The 27,698-nt window shown below is 41.4% G+C and overlaps 1 protein-coding gene across 1 annotated transcript in view; it reads right to left on the bottom strand.

Moving 5' to 3' along the window:
- Tbx15 (T-box transcription factor 15) overlaps positions 1 to 27,698 on the bottom strand; it is a 102,339-nt gene that overhangs the window by 32,465 nt on the left and 42,176 nt on the right. Inside the window, exons 2-5 of the mRNA XM_038311886.1 lie at positions 13,322 to 13,535; positions 9,558 to 9,659; positions 7,738 to 7,909; positions 6,574 to 6,741 (exon numbers count right to left, since the gene is read on the bottom strand). Of these exons, the coding sequence (XP_038167814.1) occupies positions 6,574 to 6,741; positions 7,738 to 7,909; positions 9,558 to 9,659; positions 13,322 to 13,535 (656 nt within the window). The remainder of the gene's footprint in view (positions 1 to 6,573; positions 6,742 to 7,737; positions 7,910 to 9,557; positions 9,660 to 13,321; positions 13,536 to 27,698) is intronic.

Genomic DNA, 27,698 nt, shown 5'->3' with positions numbered 1-27,698 from the left:
ATATTAGTGATTTCCAACTCCGTGTCATATTATCTTTTACCAGTGAAATTCAAATATGTCTTCTCATCTCCCTGCCACGAGCCAGTTATATTCTTGACTAAACTTCTCTAAATGGCCTTCAGACTGACCCCTTTCCTTCTACTTCCAATCCAGTCTAAACAGCAGCCTGAGGGATCTGCATCTAGACATTTCTACAGCGTGCTGGTTTTTCCCAATGACTACCCCTGTAGGGAATTCAATCCATCCTCCTTGACCAGTCCTGCAGGGCCAGCAGGCTCTGGCTCCAGCTCAGGCTCCAACGCTAGCACATTCCTCTACCTTTGTCCCCTGGCTCTAGCTGAACTGAACTGAACTGTGGTCCATGCTGCAACGTTCCAAGCCCTTTCCTGAGAGGCCTTGCAGGGTGCTCTGCTCCGTTACTCGACCTTACACAGAGCTGACTTCACACTAAATCTCATGCTAAAGCTCTGGACTCAGGAGGCAACACCCCTGACCACCTCTGACGGCCTCTTCAACTGTGCTATCTTTAAGCCATCTTTCCCCTTAATCCAACTGTTTGTTTTAGCTGTATGTTTGTTACTTACTTACGTGCTTACTGTCTCTTCCCCTGTGTGACAAGGTCTATACATAGTTTAAGCACTGTCTTATCAAGTGGGGCCTAGAATGACATGCATTTGGCGCCCAATGTGATTTTGTTAATGAAGAATAATTGAATGGGTGGTTACGTGGGACGGTTCATCAAACCCAAAAGAAGGATGAGATTGAGCAATTCTTCAGCAAGCCCTGCCTCAACTCCCAGTTCTGTGTTCTGCTTCACAATGACTGTTCGTGTCTTTCCAGCTAGGATAAGGTCTATTAGTATGAAGTGGACGCTGTTCAACAGCAACCATGTTTAAACTCGGTTGTGTGCTAAGAAGACACGGAAAAGGTGAGAGCCGTCAAAGCAGTGTCTTTTGCTGCCCTGATTTTCCTAACCTTACTATTGTTCTGTCTGAGGTATTAAGGACTGGAAGAGAGTAGAGTACTTGTGGGCTTGTCACCATTAATTTTACATTGCCACTGGCTTTTTATTTATTTTTTGCCTAGTAACACGAGCAGTTAATAAATTAAGTATACCTCACTATGCATAATATGGTGTGGACATAAATGGCACAGGCTCCAGAGAGGTAGCATGAAGATGTGTATTTTGATTAGATAAAACCCGGGTCAAAATAGTCTCCCTTATTACTGCTCCTGATTGTTCTTATTTTTTAGCCATACATATTGGCAACTTTTTCATCAAGAATGAAAAGAAAACTGCTTGAGTTGGTGTGTTCAAAATAAAAAAGAAATCCGCCTTGGTCTAATTGCAAAGTAGAGGGAAACTGGCTGGGCCGTGCAGGATATAAGAAGTGGCAGAGAATCCTGTTGGATTTGCTCCCACAAACCTGGCAGTGGTTTCAGACTCCTCTCTGCTCATAGAGCCAATTCTCGCCGAGTATAAGATTGTTACCTGGGGAGAGCACAGCTATGCTTTTCTGAAATCTAGTTTCCTGCCTGAGGAAAAAAAAAGATAAAATTTCAGAAGTCTTTTCCCTCCGAGAAGACAAAGGCCACAGTGGAAATTTCCTGCTAATTTCCACGAGGACATGCTGGCATCAGTATCTTCCAAGAAAAGGGATAGAGTATTGCATCACCTTTATTCCCAGTCTACCAACTTACTCTCCATGAGGAGATTCTGGGCATGGTGTACCATTCTCTTTCACAGATCTGCCAAGTTGGCATTCTGAGAGCAAATATTGGCAATAATAACGTCAGTGTGTTAGGAACTCTGAGAGTCTATAGATTGGAAAGGCCAGTGTGAGGAAGGAATGGAAAGGGGGAAGAAAAACATAAAATATTCCATGAACATAAAAACGTTTAATTCACACTTCACAGCCAAAGGAGCAGATTTCTGGGTGTATAAGGAAACCAATATCAAAGTCATGATGGCTCTCAGGGATGCGGTCACTTACAAGACACATGCCCAAAGCTATACCACCAAACAAATGTAAATACTATTAAATTATGGAAACATCCTTCATCTTAACTCATGGATTCTAGACCTTAGAATTTCATAAACTGCTCTAATCGCTCCTCCAACATTTGAGAAATCAACACTTATGTTCCTATTTTTACTCAATAGAGTGAAAATAACCTGAAAAAAATTAATACCTACCTACTCTACAGGTATCGCTATTTTATAAAGTAAGTAACATTTTGCATCAAAAAGTAGACAGGCCAGAACAGAACAATGTAAGTGAGTGTTTGTAGCTGTATTTTCCAATGAACTGCTTCTCTACAGACACGGACACTGACTCAGACCCAGCTATCAGCAGGCAAACTCAAGCACTGCAGAACAGGGCTTTACTTTACCAGAGCAGTACAGCTTGCCAGCAACACAGTCCGGCTCACACCTCGGAACCTCCAGCTGGCGTTTTCTCCCATATCACAGGGTAATGTTTACTGGTTCTCAAAAGAAAGCACTCTCAAGTTGGAGGAAGATTAGCTAGAGCTCGGTTCTTCTATGAGGAATGTCATGAAAGGGGCACAGAGCCCGAGTAGGGCTCTGAAGGCCAAGCTCATTTGCAACAGGAAAGACAGTTTTAGGGTTCAGTTAGAAATTTCACCTAACTTGAAAGGTGCAAGGATGGAGACAGTCCTGGGGAACGACCTATACCAACAAGGCAGTACAAGTTCAACAAGAACTTCAGATAGATCCCTGCACTCTTGCAAGGACATGGTGGGAATAACAGGAAATGAGCTCAGGAATGAAGTCAGTGATTAGACATAAAGGGTTTTAATGGAGAGACTTGAGGTCCTAGACTTGGCTATTCAGGCCCTGAGGCCTCATTCACAATTATGGTGGGTAAAGAAGGGAGTCAACATTGTGCTTTATCCAGATCCTTCTAGAGATGATGTGAGACAGTTGGGGGAATATTCCGACTGACATCTAAGGAACTCAGTAAGAAGCCACCTTTCAGAGTCAGAGCACAGAGAGGGCAGGGCAGAACAAGGACAAAGCACTGAGATTAGAAAGAAGAAAAGAATTAATAGATGCAACAGAGTCCAAAGGAAGATTTGTGAAGAGACTCCAAAGTCTCACTTGAGGGACTGGAAATAACTCACGGAGGCCTTTAGTGAGTTGAAGATCATAGAGAAGTTTGAAGTTCTTAGTCAACAGCAAAATGCAAAGTTCCTACTCTCAGGAGTAGGCCTGCTAAAAATATGATCTGAAATATTACAGAAATCTCTTAATATGTTACAAACATGAGAATGTTAGGCTGCCTTGGGTGAACTACAGGACATTGCTCTCAATGCTCATTGGGGGAGGGGGAATAGGAGCAAATTATTATTACCTGTCTAGCAACCATCCTTGGGAAGCATAGGACAACCCATTTTCTAGAAGAAAATGAAATCCAAACACAGAAAGTTACTTTTGGGGGTGACTTAGATGCTCATGGAGATCTAGGGCTCTGATCCAGTCCTCCAAACATCTGATCTGTTGCTGTCTGAGCCATGGGGCAGAGCTCTTCATTAGAAAGACCCACTGACACTTCAGCTGAGTCCCATCCCTTTTGCTGGACTCCCTTCACTGTGTCCCCCCAGACATGTTCCTATGCACACCGAAGACCCACCACTGGCTCTTACCCTACACAGGCCTACTAACCATTTTTTCTGAAAGATCAATAAAAACAACTTCATCCGAAAATATTGATTGTGTTCATTCTGGAACATAGAGGTTAATAAGAAAACAGCAATGAGAAACTGTATCTTACAAAAGAACTATTTCTCTTCCCCAGAATCTTCAGGAAAAGTCTGAGGAAATCACTGCTAGGTTGCCAGTCCTGATACGTAGGATACAAACTTCATGACGCCCAATGGGAACGACCTGGGGTTGCGGGGTTTTATTAGAAGGCAACTGTATTATATTAAATCACATCTACACAGCCAACGGGAGTATTAAACAATCATGCTGGTTGATTTATGCAGCAACGGGGGACTTGTTAAATAGGCAAAAGCTGTTGCCTTGATCTCAAAACAAGCGGAGCTGAGTAGGACCCATCGATTTTGAACATCATCACATCATGAATTCATCAACTTTTCATGAAGACAGAGATCAAAGTGGTCACCTAGTCACCACAATCCCTTCACGAGCCAATGCGTCTTGTCCAGTTCCCAACCATCAACTTTTCCCTAATGAACAATTGATTCTTTAAACTTGCCTCTGTCCCCTGCTTGCCTCCCTGTCTTTCTATCCCAGCCATATGGCGGTGTTGGCTGATTCATATTCATCCTCTGTCTGCCCCACGTAATTCCTTGAGGCAGGCACATTTGTGGATGCAGGAGGCACAGACTGAAAGGAGTTAAGGACCCTCTTCAAGGTCACACAATCTGTCAGATTCGAGCAGGTGCACTCATGGCCTGTCCCAACCCACCTGCAGGCAAAATGTGTGTCTGAACGAAATGCACTCTGACAGTGGACACATCTACCCAAAAAAAAAAAAAAAAATGAAGCAATGAAAGATATCTTGTACCTGTGTTGAGTCCCCCTTCATTGTCAAAGCAAACTGAAGCTCTGGCTTTCAGGTAGGTTACAGTAATAGCCCGTGTAGCCTCTATAATCAACTCGGATGAAATAGTACTGGGTTTATTGTTTAGCCTTCTTTTTCTACCATGTCCGTCCTGGAGTTCAAATACTTATTACCACAGCACTGCCTTTAAAAAAAGAAGCTACCAATTAAAACAGTAACTGGCCCCCTGTTTTGCCTCTTCTGAAACACAGCGAACTTTGGGTTCCAGTTGTGCAAGGGGCCACGTCCATATGGTTGCTGTATCTTGCATTAAAATTTGAAATCTTCACTGAAGATTTCTGCACAGCTTCGCTAAGACCTCTGCAACCTTTCAATGTAAGGAGCTTGGGTTGACTTAGTAATTTAATCAGCACCCAGAACAAATTCTTGTTTTCCTCTGCCTTAGATAAATCATGGCATCCATGCAGAAAATCTGAATTTATGAGCACTCCACACATGCTGAGAAAGTCGGACAATCAGATGTTTAATCTCCTCAGGAAATAATTTGTAAGGAGTGCTACCCAGATACACCGAGAGAGAGAGAAATATCCTGTCCATGTGAGATATAAATTATTTAAAAACCCACCACAATCACCTAACTAGTATAAAGAAAATGCTTGATAAATATCTAATGTTTCCCTCAGCTGCTTAGAGGACAGAATAGAACATCTGATTCAAAAGGCATCAAATGTAATGATACTGTAAGTTCATCAAAAGGCATCAAATTTAATGATATTGTAAGTTCATTTTCCTTCTGATCGATCCCAAATGAAAGGATGTTAATGTGTGAGCTTATGAACTTAAATCTCCTCGTTTCAGCAAAGGATTCGCTCACTGCAAGTATCCTACTAATTAGACAATTTGATAAATACAAAATATGCTATAAAATGGGTTTGATTGTGCATTTTGGGGAACTTCATAAAGTAAGATTACTTATAATCCCATCTAGCTACCCTCCTCAAACAACAAAACAGAGACTGGGTGGTGGTGGTGGCACATGCCTTTAATCCCAGCACTCAGGAGGCAGAGGAAGGCAGATCTTTATGAGGTTGAGGTCAGGCTGGTCTATGAAGAAAATTCCAAGAGAATCAAAAGCTGTTACACAGAGAAATCCTGTCTTGAAAAAACAAAAAAAAAAAAAGAAAAACACACACACACAAAAAAAAAAAAAAAAAAAAAAAACCTGAGTAATGTTTAGAACAAGACAGTGATATCCTGTCACTTCCTCTACCATTCTCCTAACCTCATATCTTCTATGTTAGCCTGGCTGGTTCCTATGTGTGTGTCTAGCCCAGAAAATGAATCAACACTTCCAGGAAAACATCTGTATTCGACAAATCAAGAAATCCTCTGTGTCTCTGTTATTGAGTCATTCTGCTGTTACCATTGTGTAGGTACATGTTTTTCTCTTAACTAAGGCTATCCATAAGGAGAACCGTCATCCTAATTACTCCTTTAACCAGCTCTATTTTCTCTACAAAGACTAGACCCTAGTAACTTCTCAATACCCCACTTAGTAAATAAATGTGTATGCCTTAAGTAAAGAGCTCCAGATCCCTGGTAGGTTTTTAATCACATGGAAGTGCACAGAGTCTGGAAATGAAGCAGTGAGTCACACATTTTTTAGGCCTCATGGCTTTGAGATCACATGGAAGAGAAATACACACAGGAATCTTCAGATAGAGGGGAGAGCATGACTCAATCCTGCACAGCCAAGAGGTGGGAGAGATCCTAACATAGGAAGCCATGAAGATAATGTGGGAGCTTGGTGCACTTGAGGAGGAAGGGCCCTTGTGTCTGAACTAAATGTAGACCATGCCAGCTGTCACCGGGCATCACCACGCTGTCGTCACCAATGCGCCATATGTGCTGCAAGCCTGGTGTCTCTTGTTTGGACTTTTCTGTGCCATTCCTCCCCAATAGCAAGACAAAGGTTTTTTGAAAGCCGGGAGGCAGCAGGCTCTCCAGAGAAGCCCCTTACCTGCTGGTTCTGGTAGGCGGTGACAGTGGTGAACACCGTCTCAGGAAAGTTGAAGGTCTTCACCCCGTCCCCTACAGGCACAGGCTTGGTGGGTGAGAGATCGCTGCTGAAGTCTTTGCGGATCACATGGACTCGAGGCTGGTATTTGTGCATAGAGTGCAGAATGATCTGAAACAGAGAGAGGGAAGATTATGGGAGGTGTGACTTAGAGTTTCCTGCATCTTTTTCAAACTCCTGTGCGAAATAAATCACAAGACGGAAGCATTGGAGGAAGAGGAGGGCCAATTAGGAATGGACCGCACAGGAGGCTGGAAATCAGTGCACTTCCTTGTGGCGAGAATTAAGTCGCTGGGTAGCTTATACCTAGAAGCATATAATCAAGTATATTCATCTTGGATGGTAGATGTGTTTTCTTTGTTTAATTGGAAAAATGCTGGCCACCCATTCTCGTGTTAAGATGACACTCCACTAAAACTTCTCAACCTCTGCCAAGTGACATATTTTTCCTGCCACCTTCAGTTTCTCAGCAGGTGCCCATGCTGTCTTTAAATTCTACACATAGCTATTTGCACTCATTGAATTTGTGGATGTTATTTTATGTCACAGAAGTGTAGATGGCATATCTGTGACTTTACCACCTAAGAAGATTACTGTCCCCTTGAAGAAAATAGTCATAGCAACCAGAATGAAGGTTGGCATTGATTGAAAATCCAGTACATCTTTTATTGCCACAGATAGGTTAATAGCATCCATTGTTCTGATTATACCAGCAAAGCTTAAGACTTCTTTTGTAAATTCACAGCTTTCTTAACCAATCAGCCAAAATGGTCATTCATTTGTTTCTCTTCGGTATTGTGAGTTATCCTACTGAATACTGTGGCTTCTCTTCCAGTGCTAAATCCGCCCTGTGTTTCTGTCTTACCTCCTTGACTGCACTGTGAGTCCCTGGAGCAAAAAGAACTTTGTCTGATAAATTCACGCTGATGCATAGCAGATGTTTGCTTAATGTTAGATTTGTAATAAATGAAATTTAAGTGGAAAAAAACATTCATGCTTAGTTACTTCAATGGCATACAGATTCTTATTTTACCTATTTGAAAGGGCCTGGGGCTAATCAGCTCTAGAGCAAAAGGGGAAAGAGGTAAATGGAATTCTTTAACTCACATGTCCTTGATCGTCCAGCTCATTGTTGGTCAGCTTAAGCTTGTCGAAACTAACCACCTGTCTCATCCAGGTGTCTCCAGACGCCAGGGAATCTGGGTGTATATAAACCCTTGGAGGCACAGGGGAGTCAGCATTGCCAGCTACCATCCACTTGGAGCTATGGTACACATATCTGAGACACAGAAGGAGAGGGGAGAATTTAGAGACAGATGCATGGAAGAACGGAGGACCAAGAAACAAATAAGAAGGGAACAGGAAAGATGGAGAGATGACAAGAATGGAAAATTGATGGGACTGACATGGAGAATATAAATGAGACAAACAGAAATATGGATAATGAGGAAAAAATGAAGTTGAGATGACAATGGACAACGGGCTTGGGCATGAGAGAGAACTGTTGTGGTTAACGACCAAAGCCACGGCTCTCACGAGGAAAACACGCCCCAAGTCCCTTTTCTTTCTCCTCCCTCTCTGAGCCGTGCACCCCTGTGTGCACACGGGCATCCTGAACCCATGTGTTTAGCTAAAGAAAAGGTATTTTACTGCAACCTTTCACCTTCCAAATGCAAACCATACAGTCTTTAGCCACTTGTTCAGGATTTTGTTCCTTATTAAAAACATCTTCCATATTGTCCTATAAAAAGCAGCCATGTGCAGAGACCCTCCAAGCTCTCACTCGTTAACCATTTCCTCGCTAGCCGTCTGAATCCTGTGAGGCATTTCTATGGGAACCACTCCCGGAATCAACATCAAATATTTACTCTTGTGTTCACTTTAATGGACTTGGTTTGGAAATTTTTCATTGTTTACATCATTTTCCCAGAATGCCCCTGTACATGACATAATGGTGGCAGCAAAGGAAGTCTATTTTCCCAGGCTCATCAATTTTCCTATGGTCCTCAAGACCCATCCCATGTATATGGCACCTCCTTGTGTTTCCGTTCTAAAGGACCACATGGGCCCAGAACTCTGGCAAACAGAAGCACTCAGGCAGAATCACAGCCTCCAAGAGTCTCTTTAACTTACTAGAAGCATTTTCTCTCCCAAGCCTTACAAGGCATACCATGGCTCTCTTGGCCAGCTCTCTCTTCATATCATTATGGTCCTGGCTTCCCCATCCATATTTTACCTCCAAGTTCAGAGGCTTAGAACCAAATTCTCATATATTATACATTTCTAAAATATGCACCTCTGATTTGACTGGTACTTCAAGACACTGAGCAAGCCGCAACTTATTTTATAATAACAATATATATATATATGCCATCGAAGAGACATGGAGAATACATTGAGATAAATCTGAGATAAAGTTATTTATCAAACTTACTCGCACCCATATTAAGGACAGTTGATCCCCTGATAAGATTGTCTTCTTAAATTCTTTCCAATTTTTCAGTTTGTTTTTCTCCATCTTCTCAAGAGTGGCACATTAGATGGGCAACTGAATACGTCGCACTTTTCTACTTCCTTCTCAGAAAACCCCAATATTCCAACTCATTTACCATCTCACAAGACGGATCATTCCATGTGTCCATCATTTTCATCTTACCTCAGTTAAGTTCAGATTCAAGAAAAAGCCACTTAATATTTGCTCCTGTAGGGGACACTGTAAAATTCTATCCTGTCCAGAGACACGGGGAGGATTTGGAAATGCACTTATTGAGTTCTGCTTCCCTACCTTTAGTTACTGTTTCCCGCCTGGTACTCCACTACACCGACCACTGTCCTATCCTCTGCCCTTATTTGCCAAGCCAAACATGTTTAAGGAATTGCCTTGGGATACTGGTGACGTCTACAATTCCATATTCCAGAATCCTTACCTGTATCTTTTATTGTCCACAGGTACAATGTCCATGGCTATGTAGTATTGCTGGTGGGGATCCAGGCCAGTGATTTTCACTCTCATGGCGGGAAACATCCTCCTGTGGAGATGAACAAGGTCGTGAGCTTAGGACAGGAGGGAGGTAATGTGGAGTATAAGCTTACAGTGTCTTCTCCCTGGGTATTTTAAGCACATCAAAGTTCAATATCCACTAATTCCCTGAATTGACTGATTATGATTTTACTGTAAATGATCACTGTGAACAATGATAAAGACCATTATTGCTGAAATTGCATCTCTTATTAGTGTAAATTTAACCTACCTCATGATTCGCACGCTCAAACAGTTCATACCTGGCTCTGCTTTATATTTTACTTAATTTTTAGTAGTATACATAAAATATGTACTGAGTTCATTTGAACATTATCACTGAAAATTAATTTCTCAAGCAAATAACAAAGCAAAATGAATTGCTGCTAGTCTCCAAAAAAAAAGGGCCACTGAAGTATTTTTTTTTTCAATGCATAAAACTGAACAAAAATCTCTGCAATTTCTCAGGCTGCCAATGTGTGTGTCAGAGGAAGGACCCCATGGAATAAGAAGCAAATACCAAACGAAGTCTGGTGGCCTCTGGGCAATACCTTGCTTCCACCACAATGGCTTGTTAAACTTGCCAAAAGAAGTGAGGTCAGGATATGGCACTTTATAGCTTCTCTCATAACTGAAGAGTGCAGAGGGCACAGCTCAAAAGAGGTATTGGATTTCAACAAGTCTAGAGTTAAGCTTGCCATTCTCTCCCCCCCCAAAAAAAAACTCCAAGAAGAAAGAAAAGACACCAAGCTTATTTGCATCAAACCAGACATTAAAAAGTGCTCCCTTCAAACATTTAGATTGCCCCGAGTGGGCTTTAGGGTACTTGTACACAAAATACAACATTAAGCTTAACCATCTGGGGCTAGTTAATCGAGCTGAGCCAACCACGGTGCTAATGAGGTCAAGGTCACACGCTTGATCCACATATGGCCTAATTGGCTTTGCTCCATTTCACGGCCATAGACCATGCCCTGACCTCAGACAGTCGTCTTGCAAATGTGTGCAAGGCTGTCTATACAAGTCTCACATTCAGTCCTTAGTCAGGAAAAGTAACCCATAAAGCAAATGCTCCTGGCAACAATTCTGTGCCATGAGAATCACATTTGAGAGGCAAGAGATCTTTGATGAGGATGGTAATGAATTCTGAAATACTTGCACCAAATGCATAGCCATTCCTCCTTCACACTTGATTATTTTCCAGTCATTTTATATTTTTCTCTTCCCATCCTCACAACTTTAATGAAGAGGCCTTGAATTTTAGTCTTACCAATAAAATGTGATGAGTGGCTACACTCAATAACATTCACTATGAGTTACACACTTTGATCTACACTAATTCTTCCAAACATCTGAGAACCGAAGTCTATACTTTTAAACACAGATCAATGAGTGCCTTCTTAACAGCAAGAATTACTATTCGCTTCTATGTTTTAATTACTAGAGGGCACCTGGTGAGAGGCAGAGAGAAAACTTACTGTCGGAGGCAAGAGGATGTGCCTCCTTTTAGCCACTTCCAAAGGCACACTGAAAGTAATAGATTTATTTTTGCCTTAATAACTTCAAAGAAACGGCACTAGATATTTTTAACTTGATATTCTTTGGGGGAAAGTTATGTAATTCTAAGTATTCAAATTCTAAGATGACTTGGGTAAATAATTCCATTCCTATCATCTCTGTAAGACAAAGCAAAGGCAGTAGATTAGATTGACTGCGCACCTGCTCTAAAATTCTGCATGAATTTTCTGAACTCTCTAGGTACTGCCCATTTTTGTGTTAGTATTTTAATACTTTATACAAGATAAGTCATAGAACAATTAAAAAGAAACTATCTTTTATATCTTATAAAAGGCGCTGTGTTTGGTATTAATATTATGGCTAAATGTAGGTCAGTTCTGTCTTGTAAATCCATTAATCCCAACAAGCAGCTCTGTCCATGGTGCTGATTACACTGATTGGTTGAAGTTTCCCAAATTGAGGGCTCTATACAAGCAATTGTTACAAATCAGCAGGAGGACAGCTTGGTGTGTAGCAAGACGTACATGGTGAATATTATTTCCCTAGTTGTAATAAGACATGTAATCCTACCTACCTAACAAGGAAAAACAGAACTTCAATATGACTAAGAAAGAAACTGCTAGGGAATATGATGGTATTGCCAAGAATCAAGAGGATTTTGTGAAAATGTGTGTGCAGAAGCCCTGAAATTAAACAGAGAAAGGTTGGAGGTGCACCAATGAACTGAGCTCCAAAGTGTGTAGAGTGAGGGATGGTATCAGGAACAAGACTCTATGGCAAACACAGACCCAACAACAAAAAATATTAAATCCTACTATGTTTCTCTCTGTTCAACCTCTCTATCAAAAGAAAATTCCCTTTATTTCTTTGTTTTTTTCCAATTTTCAACATCATAAAAGTAGAAGAGGAGAACACTAAAATTCAGGTAATAAGAGGTGGCACTGAAGATAATTCTCTTTCAAAGTTGATCTACACAATAAGCATTTCCTTACTATGAGAAGTTGCCATGCAATAAGTCTACCAGGAAGTAAACAAGCAGAAATTCAGGTTCATGTAATTCATGGTTTTCAGAATTTTTATTGAATTTGTTGGTTTCTCTATATTCATGGAGATGAACTATCCATAATAAGCATTTCCATGAAATAGTGTGTAGGCAATGAGGTGGCTGGAGCCTTTTCATTCTTTTGATGTATACATCTATATAATACATAGATCTCCTTTGAGAAATAAAATACTGTAGTCATGATTCATTTCAACAGCTATTCTTATATACTGAAAGGCCTAACCCGAATTCAGTTTTATCTACATCATTTTTGCTTTGAGTCAGAGGCAAGAACTACAACTACTAAATTGGAGAATTAATAAACAATTATGATCATTATTTTAGAGCAACCCAGATGCATGAATTTGGAAGCCACCACCATTCGATATCCCTTGCCTTCATCAAGATGATTAGCCTTGTTCAGTCTTCCTTGCCTTGTACCCATACAGAACAGTCAAATCTCACTTTGTAGGATTTGTGTGAAGTTCAAGTATTATGTATCTATTCATTGCCTGGCCCAAAATAGATGCATAGCTATGGAAAACGGGAAGATGCTAGTCAGGTCATGATTTGACTAAAGGTGCCTCTTTTAAGAGAGAGAGTACTTTCCAAACTTTTATTATCTGGGGTAACTAGGGTCATAAGAGACTCTCCTAATCATCATGAAGTTTATATGATAATTTCAAGCCAGCAACAAAAACACTCAACAGGTGTACCAAGCCCCACTCTTTTGAAGGTGCATGGTTACTTTAGTCTAAAATCAGATATATACTGATTTTAGAAAAGGTTTCTTGAAAATACTGCATGGGGGGGTTAAGTACTTGCTTTGGACCTAACTTTCCTCTATTATATATCAAGAATTAGATGAAGAAGTATGTTTGAAGATGAGAAATGTTTGTGAGTGTAGAGGTGATGTTAGATTTGAATGCTTAGAAAAAAATAGCACAATATAATAGCAGACACAGCAAGACCACAAGAGCAAATCTAAGTGCAGAAAAGGAACTTCAAGATGCTTGAGCTTCACTGATTCTGCCACAGAAAGTGGGGATGGGAATAATGAGGCCCACTTCTGTAGTGCCTTTGGGTTTGGTCACTCAAAGGAACATCCTTACCTGCCTGCTTTGGTGATGATCATCTCTGTTCCAATATCATGGAACCTCTTCCAGAGGTCAGCACATTGTAGCTCCACCTGAATCTCCTCCATGGTAGACATGGTAGCAGGCACTGGGCCTGCAGCACCAGACGCCAGGTCAGCGTGAGCACTGAAGGAGCAGGAGGTCCGCTCAGTGAGCACCTCGGAGTCTGACCCAGTGCTCTGCTCAGAATCTGAAAAGGGAAAAATCGAGACTGAGGTGAGAAGCTGCCCCGTGGACCCCATACCTGACTTTAAAAGAAGGGGGAGTGGGAGACACGGTGGGCTTGGGGGAGGAGCGAGCAAAAGGAGACTTGAAGCTGGGAAGCCCCAGAGCACAGTGCTCGGGGAATTTTATTATTTATTTTATGGTTTGTTTTTGTGATTTATGACCTTCTTTCAGGTTTCGTGTTTCCAATGTGACATCGGGCATTTTAGTAAGTTCTAGCCATTGATGAAGAAAATTGGTCTGCAACAGGCAAAATAAAGAGTACCAATGTCACCATGTGGGAAGAAATGAGGCCAAACTGGAGTGACAAAATAAATGCCACAGAAGCCGGGCGGTGGTGGCACACGCCTTTAATCCCAGCACTCGGGAGGCAGAGGCAGGCGGATCTCTGTGAGTTCGAGGCCAGCCTGGTCTACAAGAGCTAGTTCCAGGACAGGCTCTAAAAAAACTACAGAGAAACCCTGTCTCGAAAAACCAAAAAAAAATAAAAATAAAAATAAATAAATAAATAAATAAATGCCACAGTAAATGAAGCCCACAAGCACAGACTATGTCTTGATTAGACTGTTCGCTTATTGCCCCCAGTGTCATGTCTTCTCACTCCCTGACACTTGGCATCACAAGTTCTTTTTAAACATAGAAATATTTCTTTTACCCCTTCTATTCCCTGATCACCAACATAATGAAAATAAGGGCTTTGGCATCTTTATAAGCAGTATGTCACATATTTGAGTTAACAGTTTTTCCTAGTCCCCAATCAGACGGAGCATTTTTGATAGGAAAAAAAATTCTTTTGTGAGGCAAGGATTTAACCATATGGCAAAAGTTACTAGGGAAAGCAGCTTGAAACAAAAAGAATAAATGGGGTCAGGAGACACCTTGATTGGTTTCTGAAGGATGGGTAAGAGGAGGAGTGATCCAAACAGGAAGGTGGGATTCAAAGCAACCAAATAAAAGCTGCATCTGATGTCCTGGGCCACCCAGGGTTTTCTTGTGCCTTATGTCCTCAGGAAGAGGAGGTGAGCAAAGGGACCAGGAAGTGCTAAGGGGGTAGGGGAAGACTGAAATGAGATTTTCTAAGATGTTTAAGCTTTACTTTCAGGAACTTGATATCAAAACTCCTAAATCCTAAGACTGTCCACATTCGAGTCATCTTGATATACTCTTCCTAGGTCAAATGATATCAAGCCTCAGGGAACTGTTTATCTAACCAGCCACTTAATATCAAAGATTCTGATACCATTCCCTGGAAATAACACATGAGTAGAGGCTTTAGGAACAACATAATGCTTCAATAAATGACATTTTTATTTTCTTCCAAGAAGGCCATTGACTAACTTACTACTTACTTACTTGTGTACTATTTAGGGTTTCTTCAAGTCAGAGTTTCTCTGTGCAACAACCCTTGCTGTCCAGCGACTTCCTATGTAGACCAGGATGGCCTTGAACTCACAGAGATCTATCTGCCTCTGCCTCTCAAGTGCTGAGATTAAAGGTGTGCACCACCCCCGTCCAGCTATAGACCATGTATCTTGACCATATGAATTTCCCTGCTCTTCCAGATGACCTGAGTTCAATTCCCAGCACCTGTGCTAGACAGTTAGCAATCACCTGTAACTCCAGATCCAGGGGATCTCTTGGCCTCTTCTGGCCTCTGAGGAAACTGTACACACGTGGCAAACAAGCACACACATACGTGCATGCACACACACGCACACACACATAGAGATAATAAAAACATTTTTAAAATCTAGAACACCAGAATGTGTTGTTCCTCTCTGAGTGTAACCTAGTAGTCATTGATGAAGTTTCCCATCCCTCCTTCCCTCTGCTCCTAGGAGCTTCAGGTAACCACCATTCTAAACTCAGTTTCTAAGACTCTGACTTTCTTTAGATTCCACATGTAAGTGAGATCATGTAATGCTTGTCTTTCTGTCTCAGGATTCTCTTAGTGAAACTAATGATTCCAGATCTATTTGTTGCTGCATATGGCAAGATTCATTCTTCTTATGGTGATATAATATTTCATTGTGTAAATGTTCCACATTCTCTGTACTCATTTGTCAGTTGATGAGCACTTAGGTTCTTTCCAGTTCTTGTCACTTACTATTGTGACTAAGTGTAGATGTCTCTTTGACATGTTGACTTAATTTCTTTGGGTCTATACTGTAGGCAGAGTTTTTGTCAAGACCATGATCAATTTTGTTCCACCAGCCACTTCCCAAATAACCACTCAGAGACTTATTATTTATAAATGCTCATCCAATAGCTCAGGCTTATTATTAATTCTTACAACTTAAATTAACCTTAACCCACTTCTATTAATATATGTGCTGCCTAGAGGCTCATGACTTTTACCTCTCCTATATATGTGAATATGTCATTGTGACTGGTTTAATAAAGAAGCTTGACTGGTCACTAGCTGGACAAGATAAGGTTATGTGGGAGAACCAGACAAAGGACACTGGGAAGAGGAAGAGCAGAGTCAGAGGAGTCACCAGACAGACAGAAAGGAAACAAGACAGTGAGTTAATTTAAGTTATAAGAGCTAGTTAATAATAAGCCTGAGCTATCATCTGAGTATTTATAAATAATAATAAGTCTCTGAGTGGTTATGTGGGAAGCAGCTGGTAGAACAGAGCTGATAGTAGTCCCGACAAAAACTCTGTCTACACTATACCTAATAGTGAGATTACTAAATCATATGGTAATTCCCCTTTAAAAATTTTAAGACCTTCCATACTGTTCTTCAGAGTGGCTGTATTAGTTTACATTCTCACTAACATATTTGCAGAAGTTCCCTTTTCTCTGTGTCTTGGCCAGCACTTGTTATCTCTTGTCTTTTTTAAAATAATTTTTCTTGCTGGAATAGATAATATGTCACTAGAGTTTTGATCTCTGATTATTAGTAATTTTGAGCCTTTTTTACATACTCTTTGGCCATTTTGTCTCCTTTTGAGGATGTCTGTTTATATCAATTGTCAAATGACTTTTTAGTGTTGCTATGGGTCAGATCTTGGCACCAGTAAATTGGGGAAAGGATGAGACAGAAAGCCAGACCATGTTATTGCCATCCATATTTGCCTATAGCTGATTTCTAGACATGTGACCAACACATCCCATTCTCTCCAGCTCCAGAATTTTCCTCTCCCAAATCCAGACATCATCTCTATCAACAGCCACAAGTTTGTCATCATCCATAAGGAAGAAGGTGCCCACAGGAATCAGAGTGTCATTTCTATCCAGTCTCCCTCATCCATCACTTCTGAACAGAATCAAGTTGCTGCATGATCAACCTACTTCTTACATAAAAGTTGTTTCTAACCAAAAATGTTAGTTTATCCATAATCTGTAGTTCAGTATCTATCCTCATTTGAAATCACTGAAAAATTTTATAGATAGATTCTACATGTCTGGGTATAGTTTTATGCCTTGGACTAACAAGAGCTGTTTTTTTTAATCTCCCTCCAGCACAGTCTAAGATGAGAGTAGCTGCTGAGTGACAAGTGTCCTTCCTAGCTTGATTGAGATGTCATTCAGAAACAGAGCCATTTTAATGTCACATAGTCACAGACAAAGATGGGTGTCCAAAGTCCATTTATCTCTGATACCAAAAGCTTCTTATTTAACATGAATAGTGGAACATGTTAAAAAATCTTCTCAAAACAAGATTTTTCAAATAGCTTTAAATTACCTATGACCAATGTGCTAAAATATCTTCACCACTAAATGATATAATTATAAAATAAAACTGGGAGTAGACACTGAAAGTGGGGTCCAGCAGAAGTTTTAGACATGTGATTTCATCAGTAAGGGGAACAGGAGAGGGGGAGAGACACCACCACACTAAGTCATAACGATTATCCATGTTAGTGCATTGACATGAGGACCATGGCTGGGAACTAGAAAATAAGAGACTTTCCCCTGGACACACAGTCAGGAAGAAGACAAGGACTCAAATGTGTTACTAAAGGGATTAACACATAGCCTTGGCCAAGTCACTTGACCACAAAGGATCTATTTTCCCATCGTACCCTGGAAAGGGCAAAACTGGAAACTTTTAGAATCTCTTCTGTCTCTGATGACGTGGAAAATGTTAGGGTCCCCTTCAATGCGAGGAATACCCAGGAAGGCTCAGTTAGGAGCAAAGTGACTTGAACAAACCAGATTGAATGGAGAAAAAGAATAAAGGCCCAGGATTGCACTGTAGAAATTAAAAGATTGACTAGGGATCCAGTGAGTAGCTACAGTTTCAACCAGGATGATCAATTAGCACCTATGAGCATATGGCGCCATTATATACCACATAGATAATTAGAAACAGAATACAGACGATGAGGGGTTTCCAGTTAGTGTTGATTAACTATGGGTTCACAGAGTAGTTACTGTGTGCTCAACACTGTGCTAGATTCTGAAAAGTGCCAAGGGAAAAAATAGACTCTTTCTAATGTATTACAAGACAGTTATACATAGGAAGAAGTTTGAAATATTCAAAGACCAACACACTACAGCACGATTTCCATCCATTACATAGCGTTTCATATGTGTTGTGGAAATCTAGAGGGCATAGAGGTTTGAGAGGGCTGGGAAAGATCTTTGGAGAACCCACTGCTACTTTAAAAAAATGGTTAAATTATGGTAGCATAAGCAGCGCTTACCTACGGAGAGCATTTTCAGAAATAGCTATTGATATTACTAGAAATATTCTAAACTCGCAACATCCCATGTTCTCACATAAAAGGAGCCCATGATCTTTTTACAGATTGTAGGCTCCAGCCTATGAGTGAAATTATTTGAATGCACTCTTTATTGTTCATTTCTCCGTTGTTCTCTTGCTGTCATCATTCAAAAATAAAATTGACCCAGTATGTTCAACAGTTTAAAAAAAAAATGACAGAGGAGTAAAAGTCTGGTGAGATCAACTACTAAACAAGAACCTTGGATTGTAATCTCAGAGTCGAGATCAAGATCAGCAGTCTGCAGAAAAGTAAAGTTTAACTCTTTGTACAAATATATTCCTAAACCAGAAGTACATAACGCATTTAGGGGCCCAGCAAGACGGCTCAGCAGTAAGTGTGTGTACGCCTCAGGCTGGCAACCTGAGCTCAATGCCTGGAAGTCATGGAACGGTGAAAGGAAAACACCAACTTCACAAAGTTGTCCTCTGGCCGCTACACATCCACCATGGCACACACGCCTTCCCATCCTAAGAAATAAATGTACTCCGAAGAACAGTTAAACTATTTGAATCAATACTTTTCTCTATGAATCAGAACATATAATCACATTTGCCTAAGGGATGCATTTAAGAAGCATGTAATCAGTTATATTAATCGAATCAGATCATCCATTCAAAAACACGACAACCCTCTATCATTGCAGTCCCAGGGAATCTGGTGCTCTCTTCTGACCTTCTCAGGTACCAGGCATGCATGTGGTACATAGACATACATAAAGGCAAAACACTTAAACGATAAAATAAAATTAAGGGAAAATTTAATGATGAATCCCTTAAAGATTAAAAGCATCTCTAGTTATTTTTATTTTGGCAACATTTGCTCTCTTTCTTAATAAATTAAATACCAGAAACTAATCTGAATTATCCATAAAATTTTTTATAAATAATATTTCAACAAAGGTATTTCAGTAAATAAGGAGCACAAATGATAAATTTTCACTCAGGGAAGGTAAAGAAGAAAAAATTTTGTATCCAACATTTTGTGTTGGTTACATCGTATGACTCGTAGGGCAAAACAAACATATGTATGTAAATAACTGCTCCTGTCCAAAACGGGCTCCCTGTCACAGTTTGGCATGCCGTTCATTTCCTTCATCTAGCCAATTTTGCTTTATTAACATGAATACCATGCACTAAGTTCCCACCGGGAACTAACTTTAGTTTATGTATCACAGCAATAAGCATGCAGTTTAGGCTTCTAGTAAACCCACTGTGGGTGTGGGTGGGTGTGTATGTGGCCGAACACACATATACTCTTTCCATTTTGTGGATCAGCAACTTAAAACCAAGAGACGTAGAAAGTCACCAAAGCAGAACACAAATCTTCTGCCTCCCGATTCAGTGACCTGCTCTCCCAAGATCATGCTAAGTTTGTCCCTGACCAAAGCAGCTGACATCTGTGTAATGTTTGTTAACTATCTTAACTATGCACCACTGAAATGGCTTCGGCAAGTTAATCTTGTCTAAGACACATAACCACTCTGGTGCTCAGTTTCCTTCATCTCCATAACATAGCACATGCGCATTCATTAGAGGGGCTGTAAAGTCCCTGCTAACGCTGCTGTCTAATGGATGGATAAGGAGTGCAGCTAAGAGAGCACCAAGACTATGGAAAGAAAAGGGCCACAATAAATGGTTGCGTTACCGTACATACAAAATGCCTCAAGTGTATACACTTAGTTTTTGATGGTGCTTAATATCAAAATTAGGCATTACTGAAATGTTTTACAGTGAGTTGGTTTTGTTCTGCAAAAATGCACACACACACACACACACACACACACAAGCATGCCCTTATTCCGTAGCCCAGACTGGCACCCAGTAAATAACTTCATTTGGCCCTGAACACACAACAATCCTTCTGCTTTACCCTTCCAAGTAATTAGTTTACAGACATGATTCACCACACCCAACTTCAACCAGCAATTTTCTTGACTCAGTTGACGTACAGTGAACAAAGTATATTTCCACCTGTGGCTCCCCTTCTCCTCAGATGGGACCTGCGGAAGTCTCTCTTGCTTCACTGGGCCTCAGTTACCTTAGCTTTATTATCAGGAGCTAAGGTTTTAAGATATGGTGCTGCATCTAAAATCATATTTCTGTTCTGATGATGAAGCAATCTATTGATTCTGCTTAGGGCAATTCAGTCTTTGATTTGGGGCACTTGAGGTGAACACGGGATCATGAGAACTGTTCCAAAGCATTCAGGTTTAACACCAATAGATCTCTCACTATATGCCAGGTACTCTGCTAAGTCTTTAAGCATAAAATAACATCATTTGATACCAAAACAAAAAAGAACTATCATCTCCATATTATATACCATTAACTCTAGGTTCAATCGTCAGTTCTCTCATCAAGGATTTCAGGTACATGAGACTTTATTTAATTTCATCTTATTTTTCCAGTCTGATTCATATAGACCAGATTATATGTTAACGGACAAAGAGAGATAAACGTTTCTGCTCTTAAGCTACCAGAATCCGGTAGGAAGGACATACAAAGTGTTAAAGATTGACTATGATAGAAGCTACACAAACACAGGGAGAAAATTTTAGGAGCTCTGAGCCAAAGACGAGGCAAATGAATATCAAAAGACTTCAGGAAGTGACATTGAGTAGGACAAACTTAAATGCAGGTTCGACGGCATCAAACAAATGACGAGAGAAAATAGCATGAATAGGATTTGGGTGCTTTTGGAACACACACAATGGCCAGGCTTTAGCTTATGTAAAGGTAGAGTGTGAAGAACAGGAGATGAAGGCAGAAAGTCAGGTTCAACTAAACGAAATAACTGTTTACTCGGCATTTACTATGTGCGTACCCTACTTCTAAACACTTGGGATGAGATAACAAAATACATGGCCATGTGGAGTTCAGGACTTGTAAAGACCATGGGTATCAGAATGTAGACTTTAGCCTTTGGCCTCTGCAAACTAAAACTTGATTTTCCATGAGCACAATGGTTTTCTTTCACTTTCAGACTAGAAGCCACGTTGAAGTCTTTGTCCTGTGTCCTGTGTAAATGAAGGGTTATGATAGTCTAGCTTCAGAACGGAAGATCGGAGACAGGAGACAACCACAGAGGCTGAACTTTCTGAGATTAGATGCAAACTATCACTTCCATGGGCCTACAGATGAGTGCTTATGCTTCTCCTAAAGGAAATAAATTTGAAGTGACTACAAAAAAAAAGATGCAACCCAGATATTAGTGAGCACTTAAGAACGTACTGAGTTTTTTTTTTCTACCAAATACTAATGTGTGACCACAGATCAAGACCACTCGGCTGTCTCAGGAGTCTCATTCCTATCAGAACAGATATCAGAATCTTATAATCCAGGTAGTGCTCTCTGTATCAGGCACAAGAAAACTGTCCCAGAGTCCCTTTGGAGTGGAGGTTGGTCCTGGGCTGCCAAACTTCAAGGTAGCTTAGAGAGAAAGCAGGTGATGAAATTTTTCATAGAGTAATTCTAAATATGGAAAAAGCACAGTATTTGGCACTAACCTGAGTACAGACTGAGCCCAAATTTGATACACCATCCTGAGCTTCAAGAGACTGACCTGTAACCCAGGTTGGATTAAACTAAAATCATGATGCTAGCAAACACTCGAATGAGCCTCTTCGATGGCGTCTGTCACGGAATGGAGTCCCCAAGCTCTCCATGCCCTCCAAGTTCTATTTGGGAGAAAGGGGACGGTAACCTGAAGCCTGCAATTCCTGTGCCAATAAGCCAATTAAAGAGACTAAGAGCTCTTATCTCTTTAGCTGCCCAAAGCATTCTCCACCTAATAAGCAACATCTCTCCCCATGACACATAGAACCACATTAAGGCGCAGTTGCCTCTAGGGTTCAACACTTGTGAAGGAGATTCATACAGCAGTGACAGCAGTCACTATTTTTTGATCTATTTCTTAATGCCATGGGAGGTTGAGCCTTTCAACCCTCTGGGTGCTTCAAAGTGGAAGGGGAAATGCCTCCAACACCAAGCTAGAGGTGAACCTACATTGTTTTGTTGATTTTCACGGCACTCTATGAAGTAGGGGTTTTCTGGTTGAGGTATTTTACAAGCAGATAAGGAGGCTTGCTTGTGAATAAAGGTTTTTCTTCTGTAGAATGGCTGGTGTTAGAATGGGGTGGGAGTTTGGCTGCCATTTGGGTAGGTGTTCTTTCCAGCCTACACTGTTGCCCGTGTGAAGATCTGGAACCTTCTAAGCTCTTCAGTCACAAGACAGTTTCTCAGTAACAAAAAAAATGTTGCCAATTCCTCCAGGAGAAAAGAAAAGCCAAACAAAGTCACATGATAAATTTTCCTTCTCCACCACCAACATAGTCATAATCAGCAATATTTACCATCTCTCCACCCTTTTAAAAGTCATTTTGTCAGGAAGTACAGGAAGTAAGGCCTCTTGTATTCCACTTCCTGTCTCCAGACTACTGGTTGAAAGACCCAAATAAGACAGACAGTGAAGGTCACTGTCAACATAGACTCCTCCCTTTGCTGATAAGCAAGTAACAGAAGGTGTGGTGGTTGGAAGGTGTTTGGATTTTGAAAAAAAAATCAATGACAGCATTGAAAGGCATGCAAGGAAGTAGAAACAGCTCCCATTTATGCAAATTCTGGTTTGTTTATGTTTAATTCGGGTCACATTTCAGGACCTAGAAGTTTCCCATAGTCCTAAATGGATAATTTGCTTAAAGACAATTTAGCTCATGGTAATGGCTATGAAAGTACTTCATAACAGACAAGAGTCAAACCAGCATGCAAGAGGTCACCAATGCCGAGAGAACCAAGAGAAAATAAGAGACATACATGGGTTTTGGATTGTTTGCTTGTTTGTTTTTCAAGACAGGGTTTCTCTGAGTAGCTTGTAGACCAGGTTAGTCGGGAACTCACAGAGCTCTGCCTGCCTCTGCTTCCCAAGTGCTGGGATTAAAGGCATGGTTGACCATGCCCAGCTGGGCCTTGGATTTTTTTTAAAACAACCTTAATTTTAGGTTTGTTTTACTCTCGCTACAAAATTTAGTTTTGGGAGACTGTTTAGTTCAGATAATATTCATGAAATATAATACACAAATAAAATTATCAAAAATGGGACCACAAGCCACGGGACAATATCCGAGCTAATCACGTTGCATCAAAAGTCCTTCACTAGTTGACTCTGACCAGCTGGGTAGTCTTCAAACTTTCCCAGTGAATTTTAGGTTAGCTGCGCTCAACACAGGCCCCTTCCTGGGGCTCCTGGCATTTGTCCGGACTGAAGTGGCATTTCAGCTCATACTCCAGCCAGACCATCTTTGCTCTTTGCAACCGCGACTTCCATCCACTCACTGACACCCCGATGCCAGCCCCCGCTCACATCAGCTGTCATGATACTTCCTGAGAACTGAAAAGCAGGCCTCAGAAGCACCTGCACTACAACTTTCTAGAATGTTCCCACTAGGCATAAATTAATGTACAAACATACTAATGTGCTAAAAGGTAAGACCTGAACACCCGATTTCTAAGCAGTAAGTGTAATTTAACTGTGACTTCTGGGGACAGGATTCTTAGCAGTGCTAATTTCCAACACAGGAATATGATAGACATTTGAGCACCCCAGGAATGCAGAGCCCTTTAGGTGACACTCAGAAAGACCTTCAGCTACATGTTTAAAACCCAACATCCTCATCACGTAAACACAACAGCTTCTTCAGTACTCTGAACCTATCCATCATTCAATCACGTATTTGTCTAGCAAATAGTTATTGAGGATATGGCCTGGGCTGGTGGTGTGTAGAAGGCACTGGGTTGGATTTTTACAAAACTGTTCAGAGAAGGAGGGTAACTCCATGGACAAGTCTAAAACAGTAGAGTGCCCCAAACCCAGCTTGGCAATTAGGGTTTGGTATCCAAAGGAGGGCATTCTAGAGTTCATCTCTCCTCCTTCCAACTGCCTACCTTAAGGAAGGACTTCATCTCAATTATTTCTATCATCTATAGAATACTATATCATTAAGAACTACTTTGCAAACCTTTTATCAGCTGCTGGCAACATATGTATATACATGCATTTCCATATTTTCATTACCAGTATTTTTTTTAAAGTCTGCATGAAATACTACTTTTCATGTGCTCTTAACTGAAAAAAAAAAAAGCACCAAAATGCCATGGGAATTTAGTGGTGAGAGGAACCTCTTTACCCAAGACATCTTTTCTGAGCAAAAACACATTGGCAAAGGAGAAGGAAGATCTTCCCGAGTAGGGGATTTGAAAGCAAAGCTGTGGCAGGAAAACCCACCAGAAATGCAAAGAACAGCAACCTGTGCTGTCCAGATCACACCTGTATCAGTCCCTGGAACATTGTACACCACCTGCTATAGTCTCAGTAAAATACTACCTGTTACTGAATGGATGAATGGATGGATAAAATTCTATATTTTAACAGAGCAAGATGAAAAAATACAGGTAGAATGTGGGCTGATATGAAATTAAAAGTTTTAATGTTATTTTTCTGATCTTCTTCCAGAAGACAAATATATCCCCATAGTCTTAATTGCATACCATACTCCCAGCAAAATCTCTACTAAATCCCGAGGTTACCTGCCTCCTGACTTTGCAGCCTGAACTTTGCCTGTGCACTGTGTTAAACAGATTGGAGAGATCTGCCTTGAAACAGTTCAGGGGCTTCTAATGAAGGCAGAGAGTCCAGCTGCTTCTGTAAAGCAGCAACCATTACCAAGAGCCAAGAAAGCACCCTAATACCAACTCTCTTCCATAAGAACCTGACAAGAAAAGACACCTTCCATCATTCAGATAAAATGGATGGAGAATCAAGTCCTGTAAATATTAGACACAGTGAAGCTAACGGTGGAATGCAAAGGCAAAGACGGCCTCCTTCGGAGAAGGAGCGGCTTCTACACAGACAGCAGCTGAGCCCCCAGCTCTGCTGTACAGCATTGTGCCTGCTGCCTGCAGCAAGATGGGTTTGCAGAAGTGCCGTGAGGTAAAGGAAGGAGCACCAACCATGACTAGAGCCACACAGACTCAAATACATGGCTGTGCAATGCCCTTTCTGAGCAACACTTATTTAGTTGGAGATAATCTAGAGATGCTGGTGACTCGGCACAGCCTGAGTAGGACAGCATCGAGTTCTTTCCATCATTTGGAAAGGTCTATGGGCTCTTTCAGTCTCTTTCCTGTCTGTCGCTGTGGGAGAGTCTGTGCGCTTACAAACGAAGAAAAGCATATGCGAGCGAAAAGCATAAAACACAGGACAGAAAAGGATCACTGATGAATAAAACATTTCAGGACCAACAGAAAAAAAAACTGTCGAAACTGGATGGTGTTAGGATACAGGTCAAGAGGCAGGAGCGATGCGAAGATGCAACGCAACTGTCCACTTAAAAAGACCATTTCTATAGGATCCACTTAAACGCTACTCCCCCGGGCACATCTGGGTCTGAAAGCAGAGAGAAGGAGGACTGCTGGGAACAGAGACTCCCATTGGTTATTCATAAAAAAAAGGGGGGGGGGCAGGAAAGCAAACTCTAGCCTTGAGCAGCAGAGAAAGTAACCGATGCTGAAAAGGCAAATAAGGCCTCATCCAAAGAAACAGGTAGAGAAATAGAAAAATGTGGGAGACCCTGACTCCAGCTGACAACCATGTCAAGGATGCTCACCCCCTGATTCAAAAAGAGGAATATACACATTGTGGGACGAAGGAAGATCAGTGTGTAGATGAGGTTCCTATTGGTAGAGAGGGGAGACCAAGAATGGACATTCTAGGTCTTTGAAAGATGGACAAAGCACCATGCCTAGTGTCTCCAACGCAGAAGCATTAAAAAGAAAAGACCCTATGAGGTTCTTAATAGAAAGATTAACTCATCTACCATCCCATATGCAAACATCAGGAATCCAGCCAGATGTAATGGTAGTATGTACCTGTGATCCCCAGACTGGGGAGGTTGAGGCAGAGAGGTCACAAGTTCTAGGCAAATCTGAGATGGGCGACATAGCAAGACAGAGACAGAAAGAGACAGAAAGAAACAAAGAAAAGAGATGGAGGAAGAGAGGGAAGAAGGAAAGGAGAGAGGGAAAGGGGAAGGAAAAGAGAGAGAGCTAAGATTGAATGCTTTAATAGCAGAAAATGGTTCCCTTTGTGGACACAGAGCAAACTCTGAGGCAAGAGAAATTCCTAGATTCGTGCATGGTTTGTCTTTGTCTTCATAACTTGCTGAGATTAATACACTAGCAAATCTTGAATTCTACCCTCATACTCCACGTCTCTGGGACAAGTGAAGCCCCTTGTGTCTTCCCTACCTTTCCTTTCCCCCATTCCCAAAAGGGAATGCATCATCAAAGGTCCCTAACCCCAGGGTGGACATTAGGTGACAGCCAAGAAGCAGCAGGTGGAGTGAGTTAGGAATTGCTGATCTGTCTTCTGTGTAGAAGACTGATTTGGGAATCTCAGAGTCAACGTGTTATTCCTAACCCTACCCCTGACTCCTTGAGTGATCTGTCCAAGGTCACTTGTTCCACCTGCTCCTCACCCAACGACTTGGCCACCGCACCCTCAGTCTTTCCCCAGACCTACCTACCTTGACGGGTCAGAATGACCTTTGAAGCGACAGCGTCCTCCAAGTATGTCAGCAATTCAGAAACTGACGGCTTCTAAAATAGCTGGTGTGTTTGTGGGTGTCTGCTGCTCTCTGAAGGAGTGGCAGTGTCACCGGCTGCTGCTACATGATTTCCATGCCAAAGTCACTCCTTCCATTCTCCCCATAAGGCTCCACGCTGCCTCTTGCCTCCTGGCCTAGGAAGACTTGGAGCCCAGAAGCCATGGCATTTAAGTGCTGTCAGAGTTCCCACTTCAGCTCCCATGATGGTGCCAATTCAGCAACTGTCATGATGACCCAGCCTGAACTGTATTTAGAAGCTACAGACATGGCACCATGTTCCAAGCCGTCTCAGAATGACAAGAGATTTCCTGAGCATCTGGGCTTGTGATTCCAGTGTCCCCTCCTCCAGGGGAATGGGGTCAAAATGACTTTCTGCTGGTCTGTTTTCTCCCCAGGAAGGGAAGCCCCTGCTGGAGTCTTGCCTCAGAGTTACTTTCTGGGGATGTTATTCTATAATACTATTTTGAAAGCCCATCCTTTTTAAAGTTTGTGATAGATGTCAAAAGAAAGAGAGAATAGTGAGAAAACCATTCTGAAAACGAGTTTAGTGCTGTACTAATGGACAGCTAATACAAAGATGAATGTCCCTGAACCTCCAGGGCCCTGGATCCAGATGTTTTCAGTGCATCAGGGCACTCGCTGTGGTTGGACTTCATGGGGCAGTGGTAATAACTCAGTTCATCTTTTTAGCAGCTTCTACGTCTTTCAAAAGTATCCTGGTAGAATCCCA

The sequence above is a fragment of the Arvicola amphibius genome, chromosome 14 (genome assembly GCF_903992535.2).
Source record: "Arvicola amphibius chromosome 14, mArvAmp1.2, whole genome shotgun sequence".
Lineage (NCBI taxonomy): Eukaryota > Metazoa > Chordata > Mammalia > Rodentia > Cricetidae > Arvicola > Arvicola amphibius.
Note: the sequence above shows the minus strand (reverse complement) of the source record. Positions and strands in the feature narration are given on the sequence as shown.